Below are 13,370 nucleotides of genomic sequence, written 5' to 3' on the forward strand. Positions count from 1 at the left end.
ACATTTGAGGGCCTGTTTTTGTCAAAAATCAATCATTGCAATGTTTGGCTGCAGAACGGACATGAAGCCCATTAATTTAGTCTGCTATTGTTTTTTTCTTTTCTTTTATGTATTGCGTTGCTTGTGTACCGTATTAGGCCCATGTAGAAATATATATATTTTTTATAGGGCAATATTCTGAGAAAAAAACTCGCAAATTTGCAACTTGAATGAATCTGTAGCTATCCTGCCTTTTCATTTTACAAACAGTGTCCAATTAACCACCAACGAATATATACTATAGCTACGCTACGTGTGTTTCTCAGAAGTTTCAGAAGTTTTTTTTTCTCTCGCAAATCTGCCACTTTATAGAGTATTTTTTTCTCAGAATATTGCCTCCGCTCTCCAAAAAATAAAATAAAAAATGATACGTGGCCCTAATACGCCGTCATATTTATGCTTTTAGGCTTTTGAAATAACTACAATCGTTAGCTTTGATTGACTTTTGAAGATTTTCTCCAATGATTTTGATGGGCACGCCTGGTGGAAACCGCACGTCGTAGCTTTTTAATCAATGACAGAATAATGTAATGATCTTATTTTTATCTAATAAGATTAGCAAATGAACATGATATTGAGGTGTTGTGTTGACGGTGGCGCCCAACAATATATCACGGCAATACAGAATATACTGTAACACTGACTTTAAGCATGCACAGTTTGACGCATTTGTTTTCATTTCCAGAAAAGTGGAGATTGTGGCCAGTCAGCAACGGTGATAAAATTGTCGCATGAAAGTCAGCGTGGGCTGCAGATGACTCAATGAAAAAAGGTATTTTTAAGATTTAAACTGACATTTTAAAAATGTGCAATAAGAGCCAAAACATTGAACCGCAAACGCTTAAAGCGCTGAAATGTTGACGGAGTCGAGCCGCCGCCGCCGCCGACGTCGTAGGCGTCAAACCAGACAATAAAAGCATCGGTTTCTTTCTGCTCTTCAGTTTTTTCGTCTTGTTATTTACGACAACTGTTCCCACTGAAGTGGTTCCGCATGGACGCGCTAGGAACGATCATTCGGATCGCAAAACATCTTTTGTGCTTTGACGACTAAATCCACGTTGAAAATTGGAAGCGCGCTCATTTTCTGACTCATTCCTTCATCTTCCTGCTCTGGCACTTTGGATATTTTGTTTGATTATTTCTGTAATTTCACTAAAGCATGCAAAAGTCCAAGGAAAGAAAATGTTGTGAATAAAGCAGAAGATTTAAACGCTACGCTGGACATCTTAAAAGCAAACATCACACCTGCCAGATGACAGTTTACAGTCGAGTGTTAAGATGAAGGCAGCAAAAATTTCATTAGCCAAAGAAATCTTTCAGTTGCAAATATTTATCTGACGACGTTAAGCGAAATCGTCTTTTTGAATCGAAGTTGATGCCTGACTGTGAAAAAGGCATTTTCAAGTCAAGTGAGCAATCGTACCCCGACTCCCACCCGTGCGTACCTTGTCGAAGAACTGCCTGAGGGCCTTGTGGCACTTCCTCTTGTTGCAGACTTCGGCGGTGGACACGCGGCTTGTGCACGGGCTGATGTAGGCCGAGCGGTACTTCTTGCACGTGTCGTTCAGGTTGCAGGCCTTGGCTGCGTTCAGGCAGTTGTTCTCCCGAGCCACCGCCGGCTCGCCTGATCACAGACCAAAGCAGACAAAACGAGTCGGGACCGAGTGGAAATTTGACATTGATGCCGTCACTCGGAAACAAAACTTGCCAATCCTCGTTTTCTCCCTCCATCAACCCGGACCCCAACCTCTTCAATGTAATCTGCTAACCGTAATATAAGTTCCGTAGCGAAACCTGTGTTCACAACATTCTGGTCTTTTGTTGACTAAAAAAAAGTCTGCAGGTTCTAGAGCATTCCATATTCGGGCTCCAGCACTCAACGACGCGTTCTAGCCAACGACTCTGTAGAATGTTTACATCTTGACCTCGTTTTGCACTCTTGCCTCTTGCTCTGCCTTCGCCCCTGTCATCTGGATTTTGGTCTGTTTTATTGCCCATTCCCTCTCTTACACCCCCTCCTCTCGCGTTTAGAGATGTGACGATGGAATCAGAGGCCTTTGCAAAGAAACGACTCAAAACTACAATCCAAACAATATTTCTCTTTGTAATACTGCGGTGACGAAAGATAATCCGTTTGATGTTTTCCTCGACTTTCTGTTTCGTGGCATTTTTGAGCAAATCAAATGAATAGTAAGTGCTTTAAAAATGGTCACTATAGATTGCAAATTGTTTTGGAGGCGTATTTTAGCACCTTTGACAAATGTGCAACTTTTTCAAAGTGACCGCAATATATCGACAGATGACTATTGCTTGATTGATTAATTTGAACGTGTTAAATGAATGAGTTTGAGACTGTTCATGTTTTGAGGCCTCGTCGGGCAACTTTTGCTGATTCCCAACGCGCGTTTGATCAAATTCCAGGGTTCAGTGAGTCAGTCTCAGGGGTTCAGCGGAGGTCAAGACCGCCCGTCTCTGCCGTTGCGTTCACGCCACTCGCATGATTCAGAACAACTCGAAAAGTCTGTTGGCGTAGCGTAAACGTAGAACGCCTTTGAGGGGCTCAAGACATCTTTATGAGCACGCGAGACATAAATATGAAGAAAGACTTTGCAGTGAAAATGATGAGTGCCACTTGCCAAGTTGAAGCTGAGCATTCCTCAACTTCTCTTTGGAAAGCAAAAGTATATAAATATCTATTGTGTTGCATTTTTGCTTTTACAGAGAAATTCATGATTTGTTCTTTGAACGCCGTGATTTGATGTGCAGCTGAGAATATCAAATTCATCCGCAGCAAACTTTTTGAAGCTGAGACTTGCGTCTCGGCTGCTCATTTGTGCGACGGCTACCAGTTTCATACACACTTCTCAGATAACACATTTGCTCAAATTACCTTTAATCATAATTATTGTTGCTACAATTGTTATTGTTAATAGGATCATCAATTCTAAAAAGATTTGTTAGCGACAGCTGTAGGTAATGACGTTCATTCATGTGAAGACACTCACTGATCATGTTAGTGGCTTCTCGCAAGATTTGGGAAACGCGTCAATATGACTATGCAACACTTTTATGACTATTCCGTTCATGCCTTCCATTGTTTGTATTTTGAAATGATCACTTATGCAACGTTGCTAGACAATCACACTGCTGGTGAGCAATGTTTGAAACGCCTTTGGTCAAAAGTATGTTTTGAAAGTGAAATGTGGGGAAAAAATATCCCGATTACAAAAAAGTGTTCAGTAAATGCACGTATGAAACTTGCGTGCTCAGTACCCCCAACGTGGTTAAGAACCACTGACTGGAAACCCAATTCCCGTTAATCGACTTTAAGGGAACTACTTGTAGCCTTTCATGAACAGTAGAATGTGTTGCTAAATGCAAAGTGTCCAAAATGTAACAGAAGCTTTGATGGCGAAGAGAAGTACCCAAAACATGCATGACATGATCGTGACGACTGTCCGTTGGCGGACAACATGTAGCGAGCGCACATGAGCGTGTTTGCTTCCGACGCACGGTGCCGGCGCGCACGCTAATTCCCAGTGATGGGCCTCGAATGACCGTTTGCACGTCCGTGCTGCTGCGTTGCTGAAAATGGAGCAAAAAGAGTCTTTTCTGTCTAATTAAGCAGCGCCAATTAAGCCGGGGGGGGGGGGGGGGGCAGCATGACAAACATCTGGGAGCAGGCGGCCCGTGAACTCGATTCCAAAGTGTGCTAATGAGACGCAATACTTCAAACGGAGGGGGATGGAGATCGCAAGTAGTCCAACTGGGAGGTGCTGCAAAGGGTGGGGGGGGGGGGGGGTACCGAGGTTGATGACGGGGGTGACGTTGTATTCGTTAACAACAGCTTGTCGAACAGGAGAAAAGCCGCAACGAAAAGAGGTCAACGAGGCTGGCAGGATAACATTACTGTGGGAATTGTTGGCAAGTAATGGTATGTGTGTACTACACGTGAACATCTCAAACAATACGCGTGATAACAAGCTCCCCTACTGTGAGGAAAAGAAACGGAGGTCAAAGAGGCTGTCAGGAGAGCTGCAATGTTGTTGTTTTAGCAAAAGCTTGCTGTGTCCTACATGTGACAACAATCTCCCGCCCCCTGATAAAAGGATAAGAATGCATGTGACAACAATCTTCCGTATTTTAATGTAAGGATGAGGAGGAAAAGTGTTCTTGGAGGTGGCGAGGAGAAAATGAAAGCAGCTTCAGGAATTTCTTGCATGTTCTGGCTGTGTTCTACTGTGTAAAAGGCGAGACAACAATCTCCAGGAGAAAAGTGGTTTAGTAAGCGAATATTAAAGGACCTGTAGAGGTTTCTGGCAAGTACTGGAATTGACAACAATCTCCCATACAAAGATGACAATATCAGATGAAAAAAGGTCAGGGAGGATACAGAAAATGCTGGAAAATACTGGATGAGACGACAGAAAAATTGAACAGGGAGGAAGGCCAGCTCGTCCTCGTCTTCAGCGCCGTCTGCGGACGCCACCTCGGCGACGCGGTCGAGACACAATTTGCCATCGATCGTTCGCTCCTGGGGGGGAGAGCTGGCTGTTTTGAGGCGGGAGCAGGAAACGGCGGGCACGCCGCGGCTTGTTTGGGAAGAAACAATCAATAGCCAATCTGCGCTTTTTCAACCCCCCGCAGAATGGGACCCCCGCCAAGGCCACGCCACTCAAGTGACAAACAAAGAGTTTTGCTTCACGCATTGCTGATTCTTCTTCATAAACGAGCCCCAAAGGCGACACGCGCCACTCGCTGATTCATCAATTTGATTGGTTCGTTTGAATTTGTCCGTTTTTGTGTGTGTGGCTTCCTTGGTTCAAATCGTGCGCCGCGCCCACTAACAACATGGCCGACAACACACAGGCGGCACTTTAAAAAAAGCGCAGTCAGCCATTCTATATTTTGCAATTAAGCAAAAAACGACTTTGATTCCTTCTAATTAACACACACTATTAACGGAAGTCTTTTCACATGCAGTAATTGCTAGTTTATTGCAGGATTACACAACCCCCAAAAAATTCAAGAAATGCGTAGCAGCGTGTTGGACTTGAAAGGTTTCACTAGAACAGTATCATTGTTAACGGCGCCCCCTTGGGTCAGTAAATATGTGATGAACTCCAGGCAGATGGCAGTACACACACACACACACACACACACACACAAAGGGTCGGGGCCATCTGGATGCCTGGTCGGGGGAGCGAGGACCCCCCGGTGGCTCACGTTTCCGATGCTGCCACAAATTGATGATCACGTCTCCTGTTTCCTCCAGTCCCGATGATCCCAAACCCCTAACCTCCCCCAAGCCCCTCCCACTTCCAAACTGCCCTCACTTCTACGCATTGCTCACTCCCCCCTAATTACAAAAACCCTGGGACAGTTCACTAACATCCACAATGACAACATTCCCATGAAAATTCTTCCTGCATCCTGCAGCGACGCTTTCTGATTGGCTCCTGTTCACTAGAGTGCAGCGTTAAAATATGACACCATCTAGTGTTGTACTTACACTAACACTTAAAATGAGTTGTTTTCATTAACACTAGACATGTTAATATGAACTAAATACTTAACACGTAATTTTTTTATATATTGGTCTACACTAAATATAGTTAAACACTTCTGAAAGTGATATTTTTTTTACACTGAAATGAAGTTAAAACATTTCTGACGGGAGTTGAAAATAAACACTAGTCAACACTTGTCAGTGTTGATTTTTCACTACACTAGTGTACCGTGTTAAAATGTTACACCGTCTAGTGTTGTACTTTTTAACACTTCAAATGAGTTGTTTTCATTGACACTAGCTAAATACAGTATTTAACTCTAGTCGAGACCTTAAAAAATACAACAGTGTTAATTTCAACTCCCAATCTATTCCCAAACGCTGAACAATATTAATACGTCCTATAAAAAAGTCAGCATATTTGTAGTTAAAGTGAAAAATGTATTTGTTGCATTCAAAGCCCCCAAATTCCGTGCGTAAACGAGGATGGAGGCTGGCTGGCCTTTTGTTTCCTTGGAAAAGAACAAAAGGCGTCTCCAGTGGTGCTCAGGGGTCCCGACTTTGTGTGTCGTTAATAACGAGCGTCCCAGTGCAATAAAGCGGCGGCGGCAAATAGCCCAAGTCCCATTTGCCGTAATTGATCCCTGCAGTGTTAACAGTCCACACAAGTTGCTCGTCTTCTCCTCGCACTTTATTGAGCTTCGCCGCCTCGCCACGATAAAAGACAAAATCACACCGAGGATTCGCTGACGCCTTTCCACCGGCGCTGGTCGCTCGCTTCCCCGCTGGAAACAAAAAAACAGCCTGCCTTGAAATTTCCAGCCTTCTTTCGAACCCTAATCCCACTTTCAAACTTGAACCCGACTTTGAATGCCTCGCCCTGTCTGGAGACTCACATTTAAAATGCTAACGCTGGCTTGAAACCCTCATTTGAAAGCCCTAATCCTAGTTTTGAAAAACTCATCTCAAACCCTACGTCTTAAAACTAGCGATAGGCTGATATGTTTTTTTCAGGGCGTGTACCGATGACAATTATTAGTAGTCAAAGAGGCCGATAACCGATATTTCAAGCCAATATTCATTTGCAGTAAAAGAAAAAATATGATCGTAAAAAAACCAAAAAGAATATATATATATATACTGTATATATATATATATTTATTTTTTGTCACCTGTTGCATCCCTTTGCTAATAATAAACATATAAAGAATAGACAGCTTTGTTTACAAATTATAGCAAAAACTGCAGGAACTTCCAGTGTGAAAACTAAGCAAATAGCTTAATAAAGCAAATGAAGTTTTCCAAAATGTCTATATATTGGTGAATGTTGAGTGAAAGTGACAGGCGGGATTTATGATAGACAAGAGAATGATTGTCCTTATATGAAGACACGTCGGGGGCAACGTTGAAGATGGTCTCTTCCATTGAAATGAATGCAAACGGCCATTCTTGCGTTGCTGCTCCCCGACTCCCACCAATCAAAACTTCAAGTGGTCTCATCGCCATGACCTCATCGGGCTTCCGTCCGCAAGTCGGCGAACGCCCGCCAGACACCGACATGTGTCCGTCCACCAATCGCATCTTTGGCTTATGAAGAGGGTTGGATCAGGACCTGGCTTTGAGGGTCTGAGGTTTTGGATGTTTCCCTTCTCCAACACAGCTGATAGATGATCAGCTCATCAGCAAGCTCTGCATAAGCCCGATAACGATCTTATTGATTGGAATCAGCTTGTGTTGAAACCTCCAAAACCTGCAGGACCCCCGGCCCTCGAGGGCCAAGTGTGCCCACCCCTGGCTCAGACCCTCAAAGCCAGGTCCTGATCCAACCCTCTTCATAAGCCAAAGATGCGATTGGTGGACGGACACATGTCGGTGTCTGGCGGGCGTCTGGCGACTTGCGGACGGAAGCCCGATGAGGTCATGGCGATGAGAGCACTTAATGAGGACTTAACGAGCATGCAGGCAACCCGGGGCCTCTTTGCTGATGGCTTCCCTCCCTTCCGAACAAAAGCGTCAGTGTGCTCACGTGTGTGCTAATCACATGAGGACGGGATGTGGTACGCTTGCACCCACGTGCACGCCAACCTCGTGTGAAACTACCCCAACAGAACTTTCGTTGTAGGTTTTATCTTGCTGAAATTAGCCTGTTTTGAGGAGGCGGGCTTGTCTAATGCAAATGATTGCCGGTTCACCATGACAACCGGGGATAAAGCTATGTGGCAGATGCAAATCGGCCTCCATCACTGCCACGTTGGCAACTTTCTTGTTTCTTACAATGTATGCAAAACGAAAGTGGCTCTGGATCTTCAGCTGGCCTAGTCGTCAAGTCATAGGTGGTGAAACTCGCTATGGAGTCGGTTATCATGCAAATTGCCAAATTGTGACGCCACCATCGGTTGAAATGGAGAATTTGAAACATTTTGGGAACTAGTAACAAAAGATTGCCATAAACTTCACACTTGTTGGTACGCGACCGTTTGGATACAAGACACACTTTTCATAAGATAGCTCCTTAAATTGTTAGCGCGACTGCCAACATGATAAATTTTCGTTTCGAGAGGACAGGCATTGTAACGATTTTGAATGTTACGCTAGCCGCACTCTGTTTTTCTGACCTTTACGACTGTGAGCTCTTAAATGAAAATATCTGATACTTTTGTGGAAGATAAAAAAAACACAGCCGGGCTTGCTTTGAAGTGCAAACGGAAATCAAGTGTGCAATTAACACCACGATAGCATCGACGTTGCCGTTTGTAAAGAAAAACTAACCACGTCAAAGCCCAAGCACAAAAATGATCTTTAATGAGGCACACATATCAAACCCGATGAGTGTGCTCATTGATCGACTTGACCATAAAATTATCAATAGTTGCAGCCCGAGTTCCAATTAGTGCGCTTTGATGGATTGACGTCCACAAGCGTCGAAATACAATTCAAATATATCAATAAATACACAAAGTGCAACTTATGAAGTTGAATTATTCGGCGCCCGATTAGAATCTTTATCTTCATCTTTTTAATGTACATCGTAGGGCTGCAATTAACAATTATTTTAATAATCGATAAGTCAGATAAAAAAAACAAATCTTTATTTGCATCCTTTATTCAAAAATAAAGTATTATTTCAAATTGACAGTGAAGGTAATGCACAAACATAAATTAATGTTGACGGCGTGACTGGTTTGTTCCACAACATTTGTGGGAAAATTTGCAAAAATGCTGACCATTGTTTTCCAAAGTTAATGTTGTTTGCAAATATTACTGATTTAAAAACAATGATAATCAGCCTGCTTTTGTCCAGGACTGCTGAAGAGGCTGAAAGGATTTTGGCAATTTTAAGTTGAAGAAGATCCCTAAATGATTAATCGATTATCAAAATAGTTCTCAATAAATTATTAATTGATTGGTTGTCAATTCACGGCATAATTGTTGCACAGGAAATGAATCATACAACAAAGAGAATTACACAGAACTCAAGTCACACATAATGGCAAAGTCCGTAGACACACTACCAAATATTTGGTGGTACCGTGACACAGTTACAATAACGACAATATTACATCGTGCTTTTTTTTCCTTACAAAAAACATGTGTTGTTTTTGGGTGTGACTAGAACACATTAATGGCATTTCTAAGGAAGGTTGATTTGAGTTACAAACATGGCCAGAGAATGAATTCAACTCCTATCTCAAGGCCCACTCGCCTTCTTTTTGTTCCTCTGCAATGCTTCCGTAACACTTAAAGCTAAGCTAAAACTTGAGCAGTGTTATTGCAACCCCCTCGTCTATTTTTCCTCCGTGTTGACTTTTAAGTCCGTTCTGGTGGCGTGTGTGCAACCTTGCCTTCTAATCAGCTCAAATAGAAAGCACTCAAGCAAGCGGCCGCGTCCTCCTTCCATTTGGCGCTAGCGCAGCGCTCGCCAGACGGCCGCAACATCGGCACTCAGCGGCTTTTACTTTGCGGTCGCATGCGGCGTGAGAGCCCGATTAACAAAGAAGACGCGAGCTGGCGTCTGGATGCGGTTTTGATGGACTTCAATCAAACGGCCGCAAGACAAAACAAGCTTTACTTAAATCAGACGACGTCTTGACCACTAAAAGTTCTGCCAGGCAACTTTTCATGGCTAAGCTGCAACTAAACGGAAATGGCTGCAGGACGTCAACCACTCTCAAGACTTATTTTCATTTGCTTCAATCAGACGATACCTTGACCACTAACAAAAGTCAACTTTTCATCATCAAGCTACACAGCTAAATGCTAAATGGCTGCAGTGGAGAGCAAAAAGTGGAATTCGGTCAACTTTTTACCGCTGAGCTACACCTAGATGCTAAAATGCGAAGGTGCTGAATGGCAGCAAAATGTTTAGATATCTTAACACAACATTTACCTCATCAACCGTACCTGGTTAAAGACGAGTCAACTTTTGAAGCTAAGCTAAACGCTAAATGGCGGCAGAACGTCAACAAGTCTTGAAAAACTCTTAGTGATCAGATGACACGGCTTGCCTGCAAAGAGTTCGAAGATGAATTTTCAACCCGCTAAGCTACCGTCAAATGCTAAACGGCTAAATGCTAAAAGGCTAAATGGCTGTAGAACGTCAACAAGTCTTGAAATTCTCATTAATCAGATGACACCTTGAAGTTCAGCAACAACTTTTCACCAGCAAGCTAGAAGGCTAACCTCATGACTTTTTGACTTGATTTGAACCACACAAACAAACTACTTTAACGGCTATCTTCCCCTCGTCACCATGGCAACCACTAAGCACGACCTGACCTATTGGTTGCTTCGTGCGTGCGCGTGCATGTTGTGTTTGCGTGTGTAAGTGGGTGTGGTATGCTGTATGGTATGTGTGTGCGCGTGTCCCGTCCATATGCCTGGCTGTGGTTTATGGATATTCATTACAGAACCATTACAGCTGAGGTTACACGGGATGTTTTATCTGGGAACACATAAAACACACACACCTACACACACACACACGCACACACACGTCCGTATCCGTTGACATAGGAGAAATGAAAGCATCCATCGTCCCGTGTGGCAGGGATTGACCCGATGATGAGAATATTATTTATTTATTTTGACCTTACGTATGTTGTTAAAGTGTTGCAATAACAATGTTAAGGTTATTTCATATTTTTCCTTCAAACGCCGATTCAAGTCAATTTGTACGGTAAAGACGTCTCGGCATTCTGCTGTACATGCTAGCAGCAGTTTCAAAGTAGCCTGGATGTCATCAAGCGTCGACAGCGACTTCAACAGAGCGCACGGCATGTAAACATTAAACACATTTAACACCTGAGGGCTCCTCGCTGGCATTTACACACAAACATAGGCTTTTTTTTTTTTTAGTGACGACAGATGTGCGTCCTCATCTAATTGCTCCATTTCGACCCATTAGAAGCTTCATGAATCCTGCAGGCTGACAGCACTTCTGTCCCGCAGACAGCGTCCAGATGTCCCGCTGGACCGGCCCCGATCTTCCGCGGCTCGTAAAGATGATGGCAAACATAAACAACGCGGAAGGCGTGTTTAATGCAAGCCGACCCTTGCCCAACCCGCGTCTCTCTTGAGCGACCATTCGCGAGCGTCGTTGAGCTTGTGGAACTCAGGAAATGGAACTTTTACTGGCTTCATTTTCCTGACTGAGAAACCGTTCCTCAGATGTCACTCAATCAAGCAAAACCTCAAACTGTCAGTGTCATAAAAAAAAAGAAGTGTGAATGGGCCTCACAATTAAACTAGAATAACTCCCCATTGAATTTGATTTGTTCCCATATGTTAATTTATGAATATTTTTCATGTTTTCAAGACAACGAATTTCAGTGAAAGCCCACCATGAACGGCAACGTCGGCCAACAATTGAGCTCGTTTTGTGACACGGCAATCGTCACGTTCTCGACGTTCTCTTCCGTCGTCCGCGCGAGAAACTCACGGCGCGGATTCAGGAAGTCGGTTCCAGGAGACGAGGCGGGACAGGACGCTGGAGAACAAAAAGCAATTCTCTTTCAAGCGATGCCAGTGGGCCGCCACAATGCGCTGTGGCCGACTTCCATCCACACTCAACACCCGAGTGCCTTCATTAAAACGTACGCTTCGTTTGGACGGCAAACGCAAAGAAAAGCCGTCTTTGGCAATTCATTTCACACGGGAGCTTTTCTTCCTTTCTATCTCTCTAGACATCCATCTATCTTTCTTATTTAGCTATCTTTTTTTCAATCCTATCAAATCTATGACTAAAACTAATAAAAACTAAAAAATTATGCTAAAACAAATTCAACAAAAATACCCCAAAGCCAAACCTACCAAATCATCTCTAATTAAAATAACAGAATTTGAAAAAAAAAGATTTTCTGACTATACTCCTAAATTTCACACTAAAGTATCCAAATTAAGTCATAGAGAATATTTGACCCATTTCTCAACCGATTCCAGATTCAACTTTCACATTTTACATTTAAACATTTCAATTCATTGCACCACATGTTTGTAATGATCATTTATTATCCTTATTACTATTAAGCGATAAAGTGATTTTTGTTTCTCAATTTGAAAATGTCTGCAGGCTTGAAATGTTAACCACATATTGAGCGTCCCATCTGACAGACGAGCTTTGTCCTTCAAAAGTGCACATTTGGGTCAAACACATGCACATGCACGCGCACTCACATTAACATACATGCGATTAATAGCCCCGCCCCCCACACGTTTCCATCTGGTGAATATCACGCCGTCCGACTCATCTTTCATGTGTTTTTGTCAAACACAACAAAAGGGACCATTTGAGGACAAACGCCGGTCTCAAATCTATCGTTGCAAATGCTCTTAAAGATAACAAGAATAAGACATTTTTATTTTTGAACTTATCGTGCGTAACAACACTTTTCAGTGGAATTTCAAGCGTGCTCCAAATGTTGCATGTATGCTAATAAACTGAAGTCAGTTGGGAAATGGAGCGGCACTCCGTGGGCTCGTTCCTGCGATGACGACAAAATATTAAAAGGTGTTGAAGGTCGTAAAAGTAAAATCAGCTTTTGGAGGGCAAGAAGTGTTTTAATCCGTCCGCCCTCGCAAAGTGTGATTAGCCTCCCAAGTGGTTTTTTTCTCATTTTGGGATCGAGAGACAAAATCCACCTGCTAACGTGTGAAAGGATTTCCGTCCACGTTCCTTCATCGGAGTTGGAACCTCCAAGCGAAGCAAGCTAAGCCGAACGTACCTTGAAAACGGGTAGCCGAGCGAAACCGAATGAACACGTTGCGGGAGTTGAGACGATTCGCTGCTCATATCGTTGCCGTAACGTGCCGTTGGATGTTCTGTATGTAAGTCAAGTGAGGTGTTTTTTTTTTTCTCCTGGCTGTCAAAAACACTCGCGCTGGAAAGACGGAGGTGATTTTTCTTTGACTAAGAACATGAGCTAACATTTAGCAGTGACGTATCCGCGGCTTGGACAATAAATGTCGTCATGTCTGGCAGCCGGCGACTTTTCTGGAGCGCGTTTGGCTTTTCACGCCGTCACACTATGTTGCCGTCGAGCTTCTGTGCCGGCCACAATATCAAGCACGCCCAGCTCATAAAATTGGAGCATATTGTTATGATTATGTTGATGATGTTATGTGTTTCGTCAGGATTGAGGAAGTCATATTTGAGACAATATCACAAACCAATCGGAATAAAAAGCAATCCTGCGACCGCTCCACCTTTGTCATCTGGAGCAATCATATATTGATCTATTAATCTACATTTTGGAATTTTGAACACGATTATGAAAAGTATTAATGTGTGCAGATGGCTACAAGTGCGTTTTGCTAGTTGAATCGT

The 13,370-nt window shown here is 43.2% G+C and overlaps 2 protein-coding genes across 3 annotated transcripts in view; one reads left to right on the forward strand and one right to left on the reverse strand.

The window, feature by feature from the left end:
* gfra1a (gdnf family receptor alpha 1a) overlaps nt 1-13,370 on the reverse strand; it is a 48,443-nt gene that overhangs the window by 11,203 nt on the left and 23,870 nt on the right. For both annotated transcript variants that reach the window (XM_077581259.1, XM_077581260.1), the window contains one exon: nt 1,485-1,663. In XM_077581259.1, the coding sequence (XP_077437385.1) occupies nt 1,485-1,663 (179 nt within the window). The remainder of the gene's footprint in view (nt 1-1,484; nt 1,664-13,370) is intronic.
* The window catches only part of LOC144061127 (coiled-coil domain-containing protein 172-like), a 115,830-nt gene that overhangs the window by 640 nt on the left and 101,820 nt on the right, over nt 1-13,370 (forward strand). Inside the window, exon 2 of the mRNA XM_077581264.1 lies at nt 725-811. Coding sequence (XP_077437390.1) covers nt 802-811 — 10 coding nt within the window. The 5' untranslated portion in view covers nt 725-801. The remainder of the gene's footprint in view (nt 1-724; nt 812-13,370) is intronic.

The sequence above is a fragment of the Vanacampus margaritifer genome, chromosome 12 (genome assembly GCF_051991255.1).
Source record: "Vanacampus margaritifer isolate UIUO_Vmar chromosome 12, RoL_Vmar_1.0, whole genome shotgun sequence".
In the NCBI taxonomy this organism is placed as follows: Eukaryota; Metazoa; Chordata; class Actinopteri; order Syngnathiformes; family Syngnathidae; genus Vanacampus; species Vanacampus margaritifer.